At 42.6% G+C, this 11026-nt stretch overlaps 1 protein-coding gene across 3 annotated transcripts in view; it reads left to right on the forward strand.

Annotated features, from left to right (window-relative positions):
• The window catches only part of ARHGAP20 (Rho GTPase activating protein 20), a 94960-nt gene extending 85937 nt beyond the window's left edge, over nucleotides 1-9023 (forward strand). For all 3 annotated transcript variants that reach the window (XM_070425953.1, XM_070425952.1, XM_070425954.1), the window contains exons 12-15: nucleotides 2339-2448; nucleotides 4635-4824; nucleotides 5907-6021; nucleotides 7016-9023. In XM_070425953.1, the coding sequence (XP_070282054.1) occupies nucleotides 2339-2448; nucleotides 4635-4824; nucleotides 5907-6021; nucleotides 7016-8892 (2292 nt within the window). In that variant the 3' untranslated portion in view covers nucleotides 8893-9023. The remainder of the gene's footprint in view (nucleotides 1-2338; nucleotides 2449-4634; nucleotides 4825-5906; nucleotides 6022-7015) is intronic.
• Nucleotides 9024-11026: the final 2003 nt, after the last annotated feature.

The raw sequence follows: 11026 nt of genomic DNA on the forward strand, positions 1-11026 counted from the left end.
TCTCTATCTCTCTTCCTTCCTCTCTGTAAAAAATCAATAAAATATATTTTTTTTAAAAAATAAGCAAAGGACAAAATTAATCCAAATGATTGAAAAGTCTGGTTAAATAGGTTACAAGTAGTTGACATTCTATAATCATGTAACTGCCTTTTACTCTCATTTCTTCTAAGTGGCTGCAGGAAAGGACATACTTTTTGCCAAAAGTTGAAGTTTTTGAGCTTTTGTTTTATTTCTTATTTTTAAGTCTATTTGGAAGTGCTACTTTAGGTTTCCTTTAATGTTTTACTTCTGCTGGTTTTGTTTAAATATAAGCTCAACTCTTCAAACTATAATTGAAAGAAAATTGCTTGAGATGCTGTAACTTTGATCCAACAGACCTTTGAGAGAAAGTTCATTTTTAGCCCTGCAGGAATCTCATCTCCGATGAGCCTGGTAGTCCTGCTGGTGACCGGGGCTCTGGTTGGGGAGGGCAAGAGACTCAGCTGAGTGCTGGGAGGCGGTGATTGTAATTCAGGACCAGCTCTCATAACCTTTCTCAGCTGCGATGGCGGTTGTATTTCATAACTTGTTATTCCAGCTGTGGAGAGTTCATTGAGATGTTACGACCTATTATCTTTCAAGTGTAGGTTTAAGATTTAATGATGTTTTTCTTCAAGACAGATCATAAGTATGTGTTCCACTGAGATTTAAAAAGAGTGCTATTGTCATGTCCCACTTAGAAATAACAGATTTTGCCTCTTTGAATCTGACTTTTAAAGTAGGTGCAGCAACTAAAATTAGCTTGGAATTATGAAAATTCAATACCTTTACCCAAAAAGAGGTAACTTTTGTCAAGACACATCTGAGTCACAAGTATCCAGGTACATTTCTACTGGAAGATGTAATAGAACAGAGACACATAGTATAATAGAATAGGAAGAATCAGTCATCTTCCCGCTTATTCGCCACTCTTAAAAAAAAATTGTATTGTGATAGGAGACATGACTACAAAGAGGTTTTTAAAATTACCTGGGAATCTCAATTATAGTTAGTTGGCCTTCCCTTGTCCCTCACTAATATTTGTCCGTATGCAAATAGCAACAGCTCAGTAATAACCACCACTCTGTGTGGGGCTGTGCTTGGCATTGAAGTGTATGAGTAGAGAGAGAGGGTCCTACCCTGCCCTGGAGAACTCATGAGCTACTGGGGGAGAGACACATGTAAGCAGCTAACTATAACAGTGAGGTGTCACAGCCTTCATATCAGTAATATAAGCATGACATGTAAGTAACAAGTTGTGTTGTCTTTCGCAAAGTTGCTAATTTGGTTTTCCAGCAATATTTAAATTGCTCAATTGCATCTTTCACCTCTTTCCATGAACTTGCAGAATGATAGCCAACCATGGGTATCATTGCTTAGACAGGAAACTGAGTTTTCTCTGCCTAAAGTTTACTGAGGTAGAGATCAGACTTTGCAAGCTTAGCTTTGTGAATGACATGCCAAAAGCAACAGAGAGAGTTGGCTTAAGACAAGAATGAACATGGGACCAGAACCAAATTTAGTTTATTTTTAAGCTTTTTATAAACGAAGGCCAAACAACAAACATCCTTGGCCATAAGTATATGCATTATGATCTGGTCTCACCACACCAGCCGCACCAATGGTTCAGCAGAACAGAGTCTGGAAGGCCCGAGAGGAGAATGTGCTGGGCACATGTTAATCAGTGTACACCAGGCACAGGGTGCCTCCCAGGCTCCCAGAGCCCAGCCACTGCCTGGAATGCTGTTTCTCCCCCAGTAGTGAGAGTCCTTCCATGGGGAATAGAAGGGAGAAACTCTATCTCTAGATGGGAATTGCTCAGCAATTCTGCTGGAATATAACATTTGAAAATAGCAGGGACTCTGTTTTATTCACTGCTCTGTCCCTAGTACCTGGCACATATGAGTAAATATGTATAGAATGATTGGATGCTGATTACATTAGGAACATCACAAATGTCTTTGTGCATTTCTTTGAACCAGTGATTTGAGAAGGGAAAGGGGGATTTAGGATGACTTGCCAGGCCCTGTCACATACTAGTTTGCTAAAATGTAAACAAACAGGCGCTTTCAGCCCAAAGAGGTTGTCCTGTATCTTTCCCGTTATAATCCAGACTCCGGTTGCTCCTCTGGTTCTTGCTAGAAAAAAAGTCAAAGCATGTATTTCTACATGTGCACATTAGTGGAGAGTTGGCACCAAGAACTGTGTATTCCAAAGAAGGGAAGACTTAACTCTTTTCAACAAAATGTTTTATAATCACTCCAGTACATGCTTACCATGAAATAATGACTTAAAATATTTGTTTTTCCCTCTCTCTCAGGATTTTCTACGACATATTCCCAGAAGTGTTTTCTCATCAGATCTCTATGATCAATGGGTCTGTGTAATGGATCAAGGAAATGATGAAGAGAGAATAAATACAATTCAAAGGTAACTATTCTAATTTGGTCACATCTCAAAAATACTTTTTAAAAAACATATGTTTTATAAGCTTATCTCGTGAAGTAATGTTATCCATGGGGACCAGTTAAAAACAGATTTATGCTAGCCACTGTCATTGTTATGATTGTTTTCTCCCTAATCTTAGTAACATGGCACACTTGACCCTTGTACACCTTCTATATGTCTAAATCTGAGAGGAGTTGACAAAAGCCTACTATAAACCCAATTTATGATCTTAATTTTGGTAAATATTTAACCAGACAACCCCTTATATATCTCATTCGCCAACTGAATTCACACAGAGAAAATTTCCTCCCACAAGGGACTCACAGTCTGGTAGAGTTCACAGGTAAAGCCAGAATTACAATTGCAATTCAGTATAGTCTGTGCTATAAAAGAGATACGTGGAGGAGGGCATTGTGGGAGCACTGCAGAGAGGCAGGTGGCTCTGGAAAAACATCAAGGAAAAAGGGAGTTGCACAGATGCAGTCTGATCACAAGGAGTGCATCGTCTGTACTCAGGCAAAGGAAGCTGCTGGCAGAACTCACCGCCCCCCCCATCCCCTCCATATTTCCTGCATTAAAGGGAGCAAGAAAGAAGTGTCCATCAAAAAAGCAATACTTCCAGTTCTTTGAAAATCCAAAAATCCCAATACCATTTTTGGCATATGCTTCTTGAATACAGTTTTTTTCTTGAACAATTTTAAAATATAAGTTATTATCTACATCCTGCTATTGATAGACATCCCTTGTCTGTAGAAAAACATGGTACAACTGTTGGAGACAGAAAGCGAAACCTTGTCACAAAATACTCTCTGCTTCCATTCTGGTTTGGTGGAAACCATCCAGAGATAGTGAAGATTAGATTCTGTGCTTATGACTCATTGTCTAAAACTTTACACCTTACTGTTAAGGATGATTTCCTTAAAAAAAAAAAAAAAAGTAACACTATGACTCTCATACAAATATAAAATGAACACGTGTAAAAGATTTCATTTAAATCATTAATTAATGAGAGAACTGATAAGATATTGCAACCAGTTCAAAGGAGATTTCAAACTACCACCACTTATGTATTTGAATCAGAAAAGAATTTATTAATAGATGCAAAACTGGCTTCCTCTACTGAGGCATTGAGGGGCAGTGAGAGAGCACAAATAAGTCATTTGTTTCTTGACCAGACAGAATTTTCGATTCTATGAGCAAGTCTTAGGTGCACCAGTAACTGTCATCAATAACTTAGAGTTTGTAGGGTTAACTCAAAGGCTTAAGGCCCCCATAAAACCAGGTAACCCAAGGAGTGTGCTAGACAGTGTCTCGCTTTCCACTGAGCACACTCAGTAACCTTTTGGTCTGTTTCAATATCTTTCGTCATTTGTCCCTATAAACTACACTCATTGTGAGTTCCTTGTCCTGAAGAAATGCCTCTGTTGTTTTTGCAACAGGAATCAGACTAATTTTCTCCTCTTGGTTGCAGATTCTGTTTTAAAAAAGCAACAACCGTGATATCAACATATAAGTTTTCTGGATGGTAGTAAATATCATTTTCAGCGAATGATAATTTAAAAACCTCTTATCATTTACAAAAGGAGAATAGTAGGAAATAGACTATCATAAGCTTGACTTACATGTGAAAGTGATACCAGTTAGATGAGACTTGGGACAGATTGACTTTGGAAGCTAGTGGAGCAGAGCCCAAGCCCTCAGAATGCACTAGGCAGCCTTAATAGCTCAAGTCTGGGCTCCCACCAAGAGATACGCTTGGGAACAAAGGAGCACTTTAAGTTTAATGATTGTTGAGTTTCATCAGAAAGATTTTGTGGGGTTTTGGGGGAGAATATTCTGAAATGTTACAAGATTAAACTAAAATACATTACATTAGTTTCAGGTAAATATTTTGGGAGCATTTTGGGGGAGCCATTTTTGTGCAATCTTTTACATTTTCATTGAGTTGTCAAGACAGTGTACAAAACAAATAGCCAAATCCCCAGGCTTGTTTCTCTCCTCCTGTACAGGCAGTGCTCACTTTGCATAGTACCATGTTAACTGAAACTCCTGCACGTCTGGACTGTTTTGCTTTGCATGAGGAATTCATGGAAAGCGAGGGTTGCCTGTTTATACAAATAGTTTATGAAATGTCTTGCTTAAAGCGTGCATTTGTTTTCTGTCTTCAGGCTGTTGGACCAGCTTCCGAGAGCCAATATTGTTCTTCTAAGGTACCTTTTTGGGGTACTACACAACATTGAGCAACACGCCTCATCCAATCAGATGAACGCATTTAATTTAGCGGTGTGTATCGCTCCGAGCATTCTTTGGTCTTCTACTACCTACAGCCCAGAATTAGAAGGCGAATTTACAAAAAAGGTAATGAAGTTTTTCATTTTTATGCCCTGGGAGACTGAGTCCCCATTTTGAACCCAAAATTCAGGGTATTAATTCTGAAAGACATTTTCTTAAAAGAACATAAATTTGAGTTCATTAATTGTTTCATCCTATCCTGGTAGACTATAGAAAAGTGGTTTCTGAAGCAGAAAAGTGCTAGCAGTTGGGTTAGTTCTCTTTTCCCTTGAAAGAGGCAAAAAACTGTGACTGACTTCAACCACAGAATGATAAGCAGTTGATTTGAGAAAACAAACAAGAACTTTGAAGTTAGAACAAGCCAGAGTTCAAGTCTCAGCCCCACACCTGCCAGAAGTACACTCCTGGGCAAAATCAGTTACACTGATCCAGTTTCTCCTCGGGAAAGTGGTGGTGGTGATAATACCTCACTCATCCAGTGGTTACTTGAAACCACACCCCTGTAGTGCCTGGCGCACCCACCATTCTGCTTGCTCCTTGGCTCAGCTATTGGGGCAGGGAAACTACAGCCAGACTCCAGTACAGCTCAGTGGAGGCAGAAAGCTCCCTGGTGCAGTCTCACCTCTTCTGCAAGAGCCTTCCATTAGGGAGCCTGCGGGAAGGAAGTGCTTAGGGAGAGACCAGTGGGGCAAAATGCAAGTTTTCTCTCCAGCTGTCTCTCTCCTTCACAGTCAACCCATAGAGGACGCCCTCTTCCCAGACCCATGACAACTGCCTCATACATAGGAAATACACTTCATATGTCTGTCTAGTGATGCTTTACGGGCTTTAATAACAAAGTATATTTCTTCACCCCAGACACTGTGGAGAATATATAAAACTACCCTAATTTTAAAGACAGAACCATTGGGATGAAAATGTTAGCATTAAGCCAAGGCCACAAATAATAACTTTAGTCCACTGATTAAAATGTATTTCTATCCCTGAATTACTAGGGGAAACTCTTCGTATACTTTTAAAACAGACATGATTTTTTTTTCCTCAGGATTCTTTTGTATTTTTGTTGAAATCAGCACTCATATATTAAGTATGGTTTATAGATATGCTGTATGGAAAGTGGCACTTCAATTTTGTCCCTTTTTGTACAGGTTACTCTGCTTATTCAATTTGTGATTGAAAATTGCTGTAGAATATTTGGAGAAGAAATCACTTCCCTCTTTGGAGAGGTGTCAGTGAGGTGTGACATTAGAGAGAATACCTCAGGTATTGTGACTAATTGGATTGTTTTCCTGTGAGAAACAGACACATGTCTATGAAGGTGGTGGGACAGTGGTTGTCCTGGATCCCACAACAGCTCCAGTGAAGGGAGCCACTGGCCTGGGTCAGTGGGCCTCGGGCTCCTTCCTTAGAAGGCCTGCTGGTGTGAACACTGGTGGGGTTCACATGGATAAGACAAGATCCCCAACTTCAGGAACCTGTTAGCACTTGATGGTGTTACCTTTTTTGTAAACAGAACTTTACAAGGAATGCTAATACACATCATAGGACTAGAGTTAAACCTGGAGCAGAAGGCCCGGAGGCAGCAGAAGCAGCCGGGCTTTTTCTCTCTCCCCTTCCTCTGCGTCCCTAGGACACTCGGGATGCTGGTGACTCTAAAACCATTTCTAAGCAACAGCATCCAGACTGTGAAGTCCTGTACCACCAATGACCTTTGGTCAATTATTCTCTGCCATTGAACATCGATTCTGTATCTATAAAATATGGATACCCATAATGCCTAACTTTTATGGTTGTTTTAAAGATTAAATAAATAATGGATATTAAAGAACTATATCAAAGAGAAGTTGACAGGGTTAGTAAATGGTTGCCCTGAGAGTGAATTGCGTGTATTCACCAGCAAGCCACGCTAGAAGGCAGTCTTATTTGGAATCCAGGTGTACTTGGCATTGATTCCTTTATTTTTTTGTATCATTTCTCAGTATTATGACATGTCTCTTTGCTTTGAGGAAATCTTACTTAGGAAAAGCCCATTTCTTCAGGAACTGAGCTAAATCTAGTACACCCAAACAATTTTATTTTGTATTCTGCACTGACAAATTGAGAGATTGTGATTAAAAATTAAGGATTTTTCCTTAAATATAGAAATTTGAAAAATCTACATGAAAAGAGAATTAAACTAAGCATCACAGTTTTTGTCTTCTTAGGCAGCATGCACTTGGAGTATTTAACAAGGTTATCATGGTTTGATTTCCCGCAGATATCTCTTGCTTACAAATGACCGACTCCTCCTATGACAGCTTGGAAAACGAGCTGAATGAGGATGCTGACGCTCCGTGCAGTGACCTGGTGACAACCCTCGGCCAGGGGAGCAGAAGCATGGACTCCGTCCTCACCCTCAGCGACTATGACCCCGACCAGCCCGAGCTGGAAGGTCTTTTAACCCTGAGCGACTTTGACTTAGACCGTCCTAAACATGAAGACATTCAAATGGAAGGGCCTCTCGAATCCAAGCCGGTGACTGTCCCAGGGCTGTACGGAGAGGCCACCCTGCAGGACCATGGCGGGGCCCCGTCCTGCGCAGCCACACCCGGCTATCTGTCCGCGGCTGCAGCAGATGCTCCGAAAAGCCCGCGGCGACAGCGGCGCTGCTCGGAGCCCAGCATCGACTATCGAGATGCAAAGCTGTCCTCTTTCCGGGAGTTTTACCAGAAAAAGCTACGCAAGTCCAGCTGCGATGCAATTCTCTCACAGAAAGGTGAGGACCATCTGAAGCAAAACGAACCCCCACAGGAGGAGGGTAAGGCGTATTTTAAACAGGCTCTAGTCACAGGCACTGATATCAAGAAAAATGCCTCTAATAAAAATGCTAAGAAGAAGGGCTTCTTTGGTATGGAAGGAAGTCACGTGAAGCGCCCCCCGCCCTCAAAGCCCGTGGCCATTTCTGTGGCATCTTGCAATTACATGTCCTCACATGAGTGTCCCAGGAGCCAGCCCTTGGATGCAGACACACCTGGACATGCCCCGCCACACGCAGCAGATGCCCCCAAGAGTTCCAAGAGGCACCGGCGCTGCTCAGAAACCAGCATCGACGACCAGCACTCCAAGCTGAGCTATCTCAGGGGGATTTTCTCAAGGAAACACAATAAAACCAGCTATGAAGTACGCCCCTTGTCTGGAGAGGAGGAATATCTCCAGCAGCACAAGTCTTTACAATTGGAGGGGCAAAAGCTTATTAACCAGAGCTTGGTCATGGGGATCGAGGTGGGCAAGAGCGGTGCCACCAACCAGAACACCGAGAAGCTTTTACCCTCAAAATTAAGCATCTGCCCCAGGACGAGCTGTTCTAGCTTGTCCTCCCCAGGCACCTCCCCATCTGGCTCCTCAGTGAGCTCCCAAGATAGTGCTTTCTCTCAGATTTCAGAGCATTCCGTGTTTACACCCAACGAAACGTCCTCCCCAGTCGATTGCACTTTTCAGGCCCCAAGCCAGCAGGGAGAACCTTCCAACTCCAACAGCTCCAGACTCATTTCTGGAGTGCCTGGTCCCGCCTCTGAGCAGGCCAGCAGCCGCCTGGATTATTCAAAAAAGGACACCTTACAGCGGCATTCACAGATGCATTCTGTAACCCTGCATCCCAGCACATGGTTAAGAAATGGTATGGCCAGTTTGAAAAACTGGTCCCTCAAAAACAAGGCCAGGGCAGCCAGAGCAGAGGAAAAGAAAACAGCTTCTCTGCCAGGACCCGCTGAGCCACCTCCACATGCTTCTGGGGCTCCAGAAGCCAACCCACAGCAAGAGACACAGAAAGACATGCCCCCTACGGTACCTGCAGGACTTGCAGCTGCGCCGACAGCCCAGCGGGACAGCTCCGATCCCAGCCACGTCGCCGAGCCACGCAGTAGCTCTCCATCCAGCCTAGTGGAAGGCACATTGGAGCTTTGTCTGAAGTCACAGGAAGAAGGAGAGAGTAGCGGGCCGTGCTCTCCTGGCACCCCGCCGTGTGCAATATCCTCGCCCAGCTCTTTGGTTATAGATGATGAGCCCAGCCCAGACTCAGGGCCTGCAGCAGTGTGTGATGTTGAGGACAAACATTCAACCAAAGACATTTTACCACAAGAAGAACCTGATGTCTAGAAGAGCAGAAAGTGGCCTAATAACATCAAGACAATAATCATTATGACCCCTTTGTATAAAATACCTGGAATAGGTAGCATAAAGATAATTATTGCTCATACTTAGTACAATAAAATAATTCTCTTTACTAAGACCATGTGGCAAGAAGTTTTACTACCATAATTCTTTAGAGCATGGGACTGGGCCTGTCATGATTTTAGAGATACTAGCAGAGAGTTAGAGAAAGTGTCTTCTTTTTTTTTCTTTACTTTTTTTAACTTTATTGAATTTATTAGGTAACATTGGTTAATAAAATTATATAGGTTTCAGGTGTACAATTATATAATACATCATCAGGATGTTGTATTGTGTGTTCACCACCCAAAGTCAAGTCTCCTTCCACCATCGTTTATCTCCCTTTACCCTCTTCTATCACTCCCCACCCCCTTTCCCTCTGGTAATCACCATACAGTTGTCTGTGTCTATGAGGGTTTTTTTTAGGGGGTCGGGGATACTTAATCCCTTCACCTTTTCACCCAGCTCCCCAACCCCCATACCCTCTGACAGCTGTCAGTCTCTATGCGTCTGTTTCTATTTTGTTTGTTAGTGAAATCATGTGGTACTTGTCTTTCTCTGACTGGCTTATTATTTAGCATAAAAAGGAGGCATGCATAATATCAGGTTAGGCTCCTGAGAAGGCCATGGTATCAGTGAAGAATGGAGACTGTGGGGAGTGGGGAAGGGTGCAGACAAACAATCCACACCCCATGGAATGTGTTCAATAAATAAGCAAGAAAAATACCACTAATCAAAGTATTGTCAAGAAAAGCACGCCCAGTAATGAAGGAAATCATGTGAAACATTTCCCTTCCTCCAAGTCACTGGCCCTTTCTGTGACTTCTAGAGTCGCATGTCCTCGCAGGATCATTCCAGAAAATAGCCCATGATGCAGCTAGACTGGGGAAAAGGAGAGTGGCTCAAGAGCCATGAGTATCATGATGCCATTTTTTTGTTGGTTGTGTCGCTTGATTCATTGTCCCATTAGCACCACATCGCTTTGCAAAGGCTCCAGTGAACAGCTGGGCAGAGAAAGACGGAAATGTCGCTCGTCTCAGTGTCTCAGTGTTCTTTACAAAGGGACTTGTGCTGGGAGCGTTCTCCAGAAACACAGCTTTTCCTGAAAGCACTCGCTACCTGAGGGTGGGGGGAAACGGCAAAACAGTCTTTTCTCTGTTACATGAATGCTGTTGCCAGCAGGATGAAAGCCGGGCTCCTCTGTCGAGATGGTTTTCTGAAGCCCCGCCTCTTAGTCAGCCAGAAAACATTGCTGATAAGTTATCCTTTTTCTGATTATCATTTGGCCACAGAGAGAGCAATTTTGAGTTTGCCAGCTTATGAAGAGTTGCAGAAGAGAATACCCACCAAAGTGGCTATCGGGCCTTCTCAGTCACTGGCTTTGGATTTCCCTACCTCCAGGAGTTTGTACATACTTTTGTCCCAAATGACTCATGGTTTACAGATAGTGTACACCCCACCCCTTTGGTTTATATCCATGGACACCTCTCTCTTGCCTTAAAGTGACACTGGTACATCTCCTGGATTAACTCCATTGATTATTAGGTCTTGCCAGCCAGTCTGGAGGGATAGAGTCAGGAAAGGATGTGCAACGTCCTTCATTTCAACTTGGTACTTATAAGAAGCTGCTTAGAACCCACTGGGTCTCTTTAGTCCACCATCAAATGGACCTTTCTCCCACAAACTAGCTTATTCCGAACTATATTTCTGAGCCACTAGGAAACTTTTATGTTAAGTGTTCTTTTCCTGTTGTCCTAAATGTTGCATTTTTTCAGTTAAAGGGGGAAAAATGTTTTCTGGTGGCTCTGGCCAGGTAGTTTCATTGGTTAGAGCATCGTCCTGATATGCCAAGGTGGTGGGTTCAATCCCCAGTCGGGGTACATACAAGAATTAACCAATGAGTGCATAAATAAGTGGAACAACAAATCGATGTTATTGATGTTTCTCTCTCTCTCCCTCCCTCCCTCCCCCCTCCCTCCTCCTCTTTCTCTCTCTCTCTCTCTCTCTCTCTCTCTCTTCCTCTCTCTCTAAAATCACTAAAATAAGTAAAAATAAAATGTAAGATATAACAAGTCTTTTC

The sequence above is a fragment of the Myotis yumanensis genome, unplaced genomic scaffold (genome assembly GCF_028538775.1).
Source record: "Myotis yumanensis isolate MYYU_CA2020_CCGP unplaced genomic scaffold, mMyoYum1.0.hap1 SCAF_10, whole genome shotgun sequence".
NCBI lineage: Eukaryota > Metazoa > Chordata > Mammalia > Chiroptera > Vespertilionidae > Myotis > Myotis yumanensis.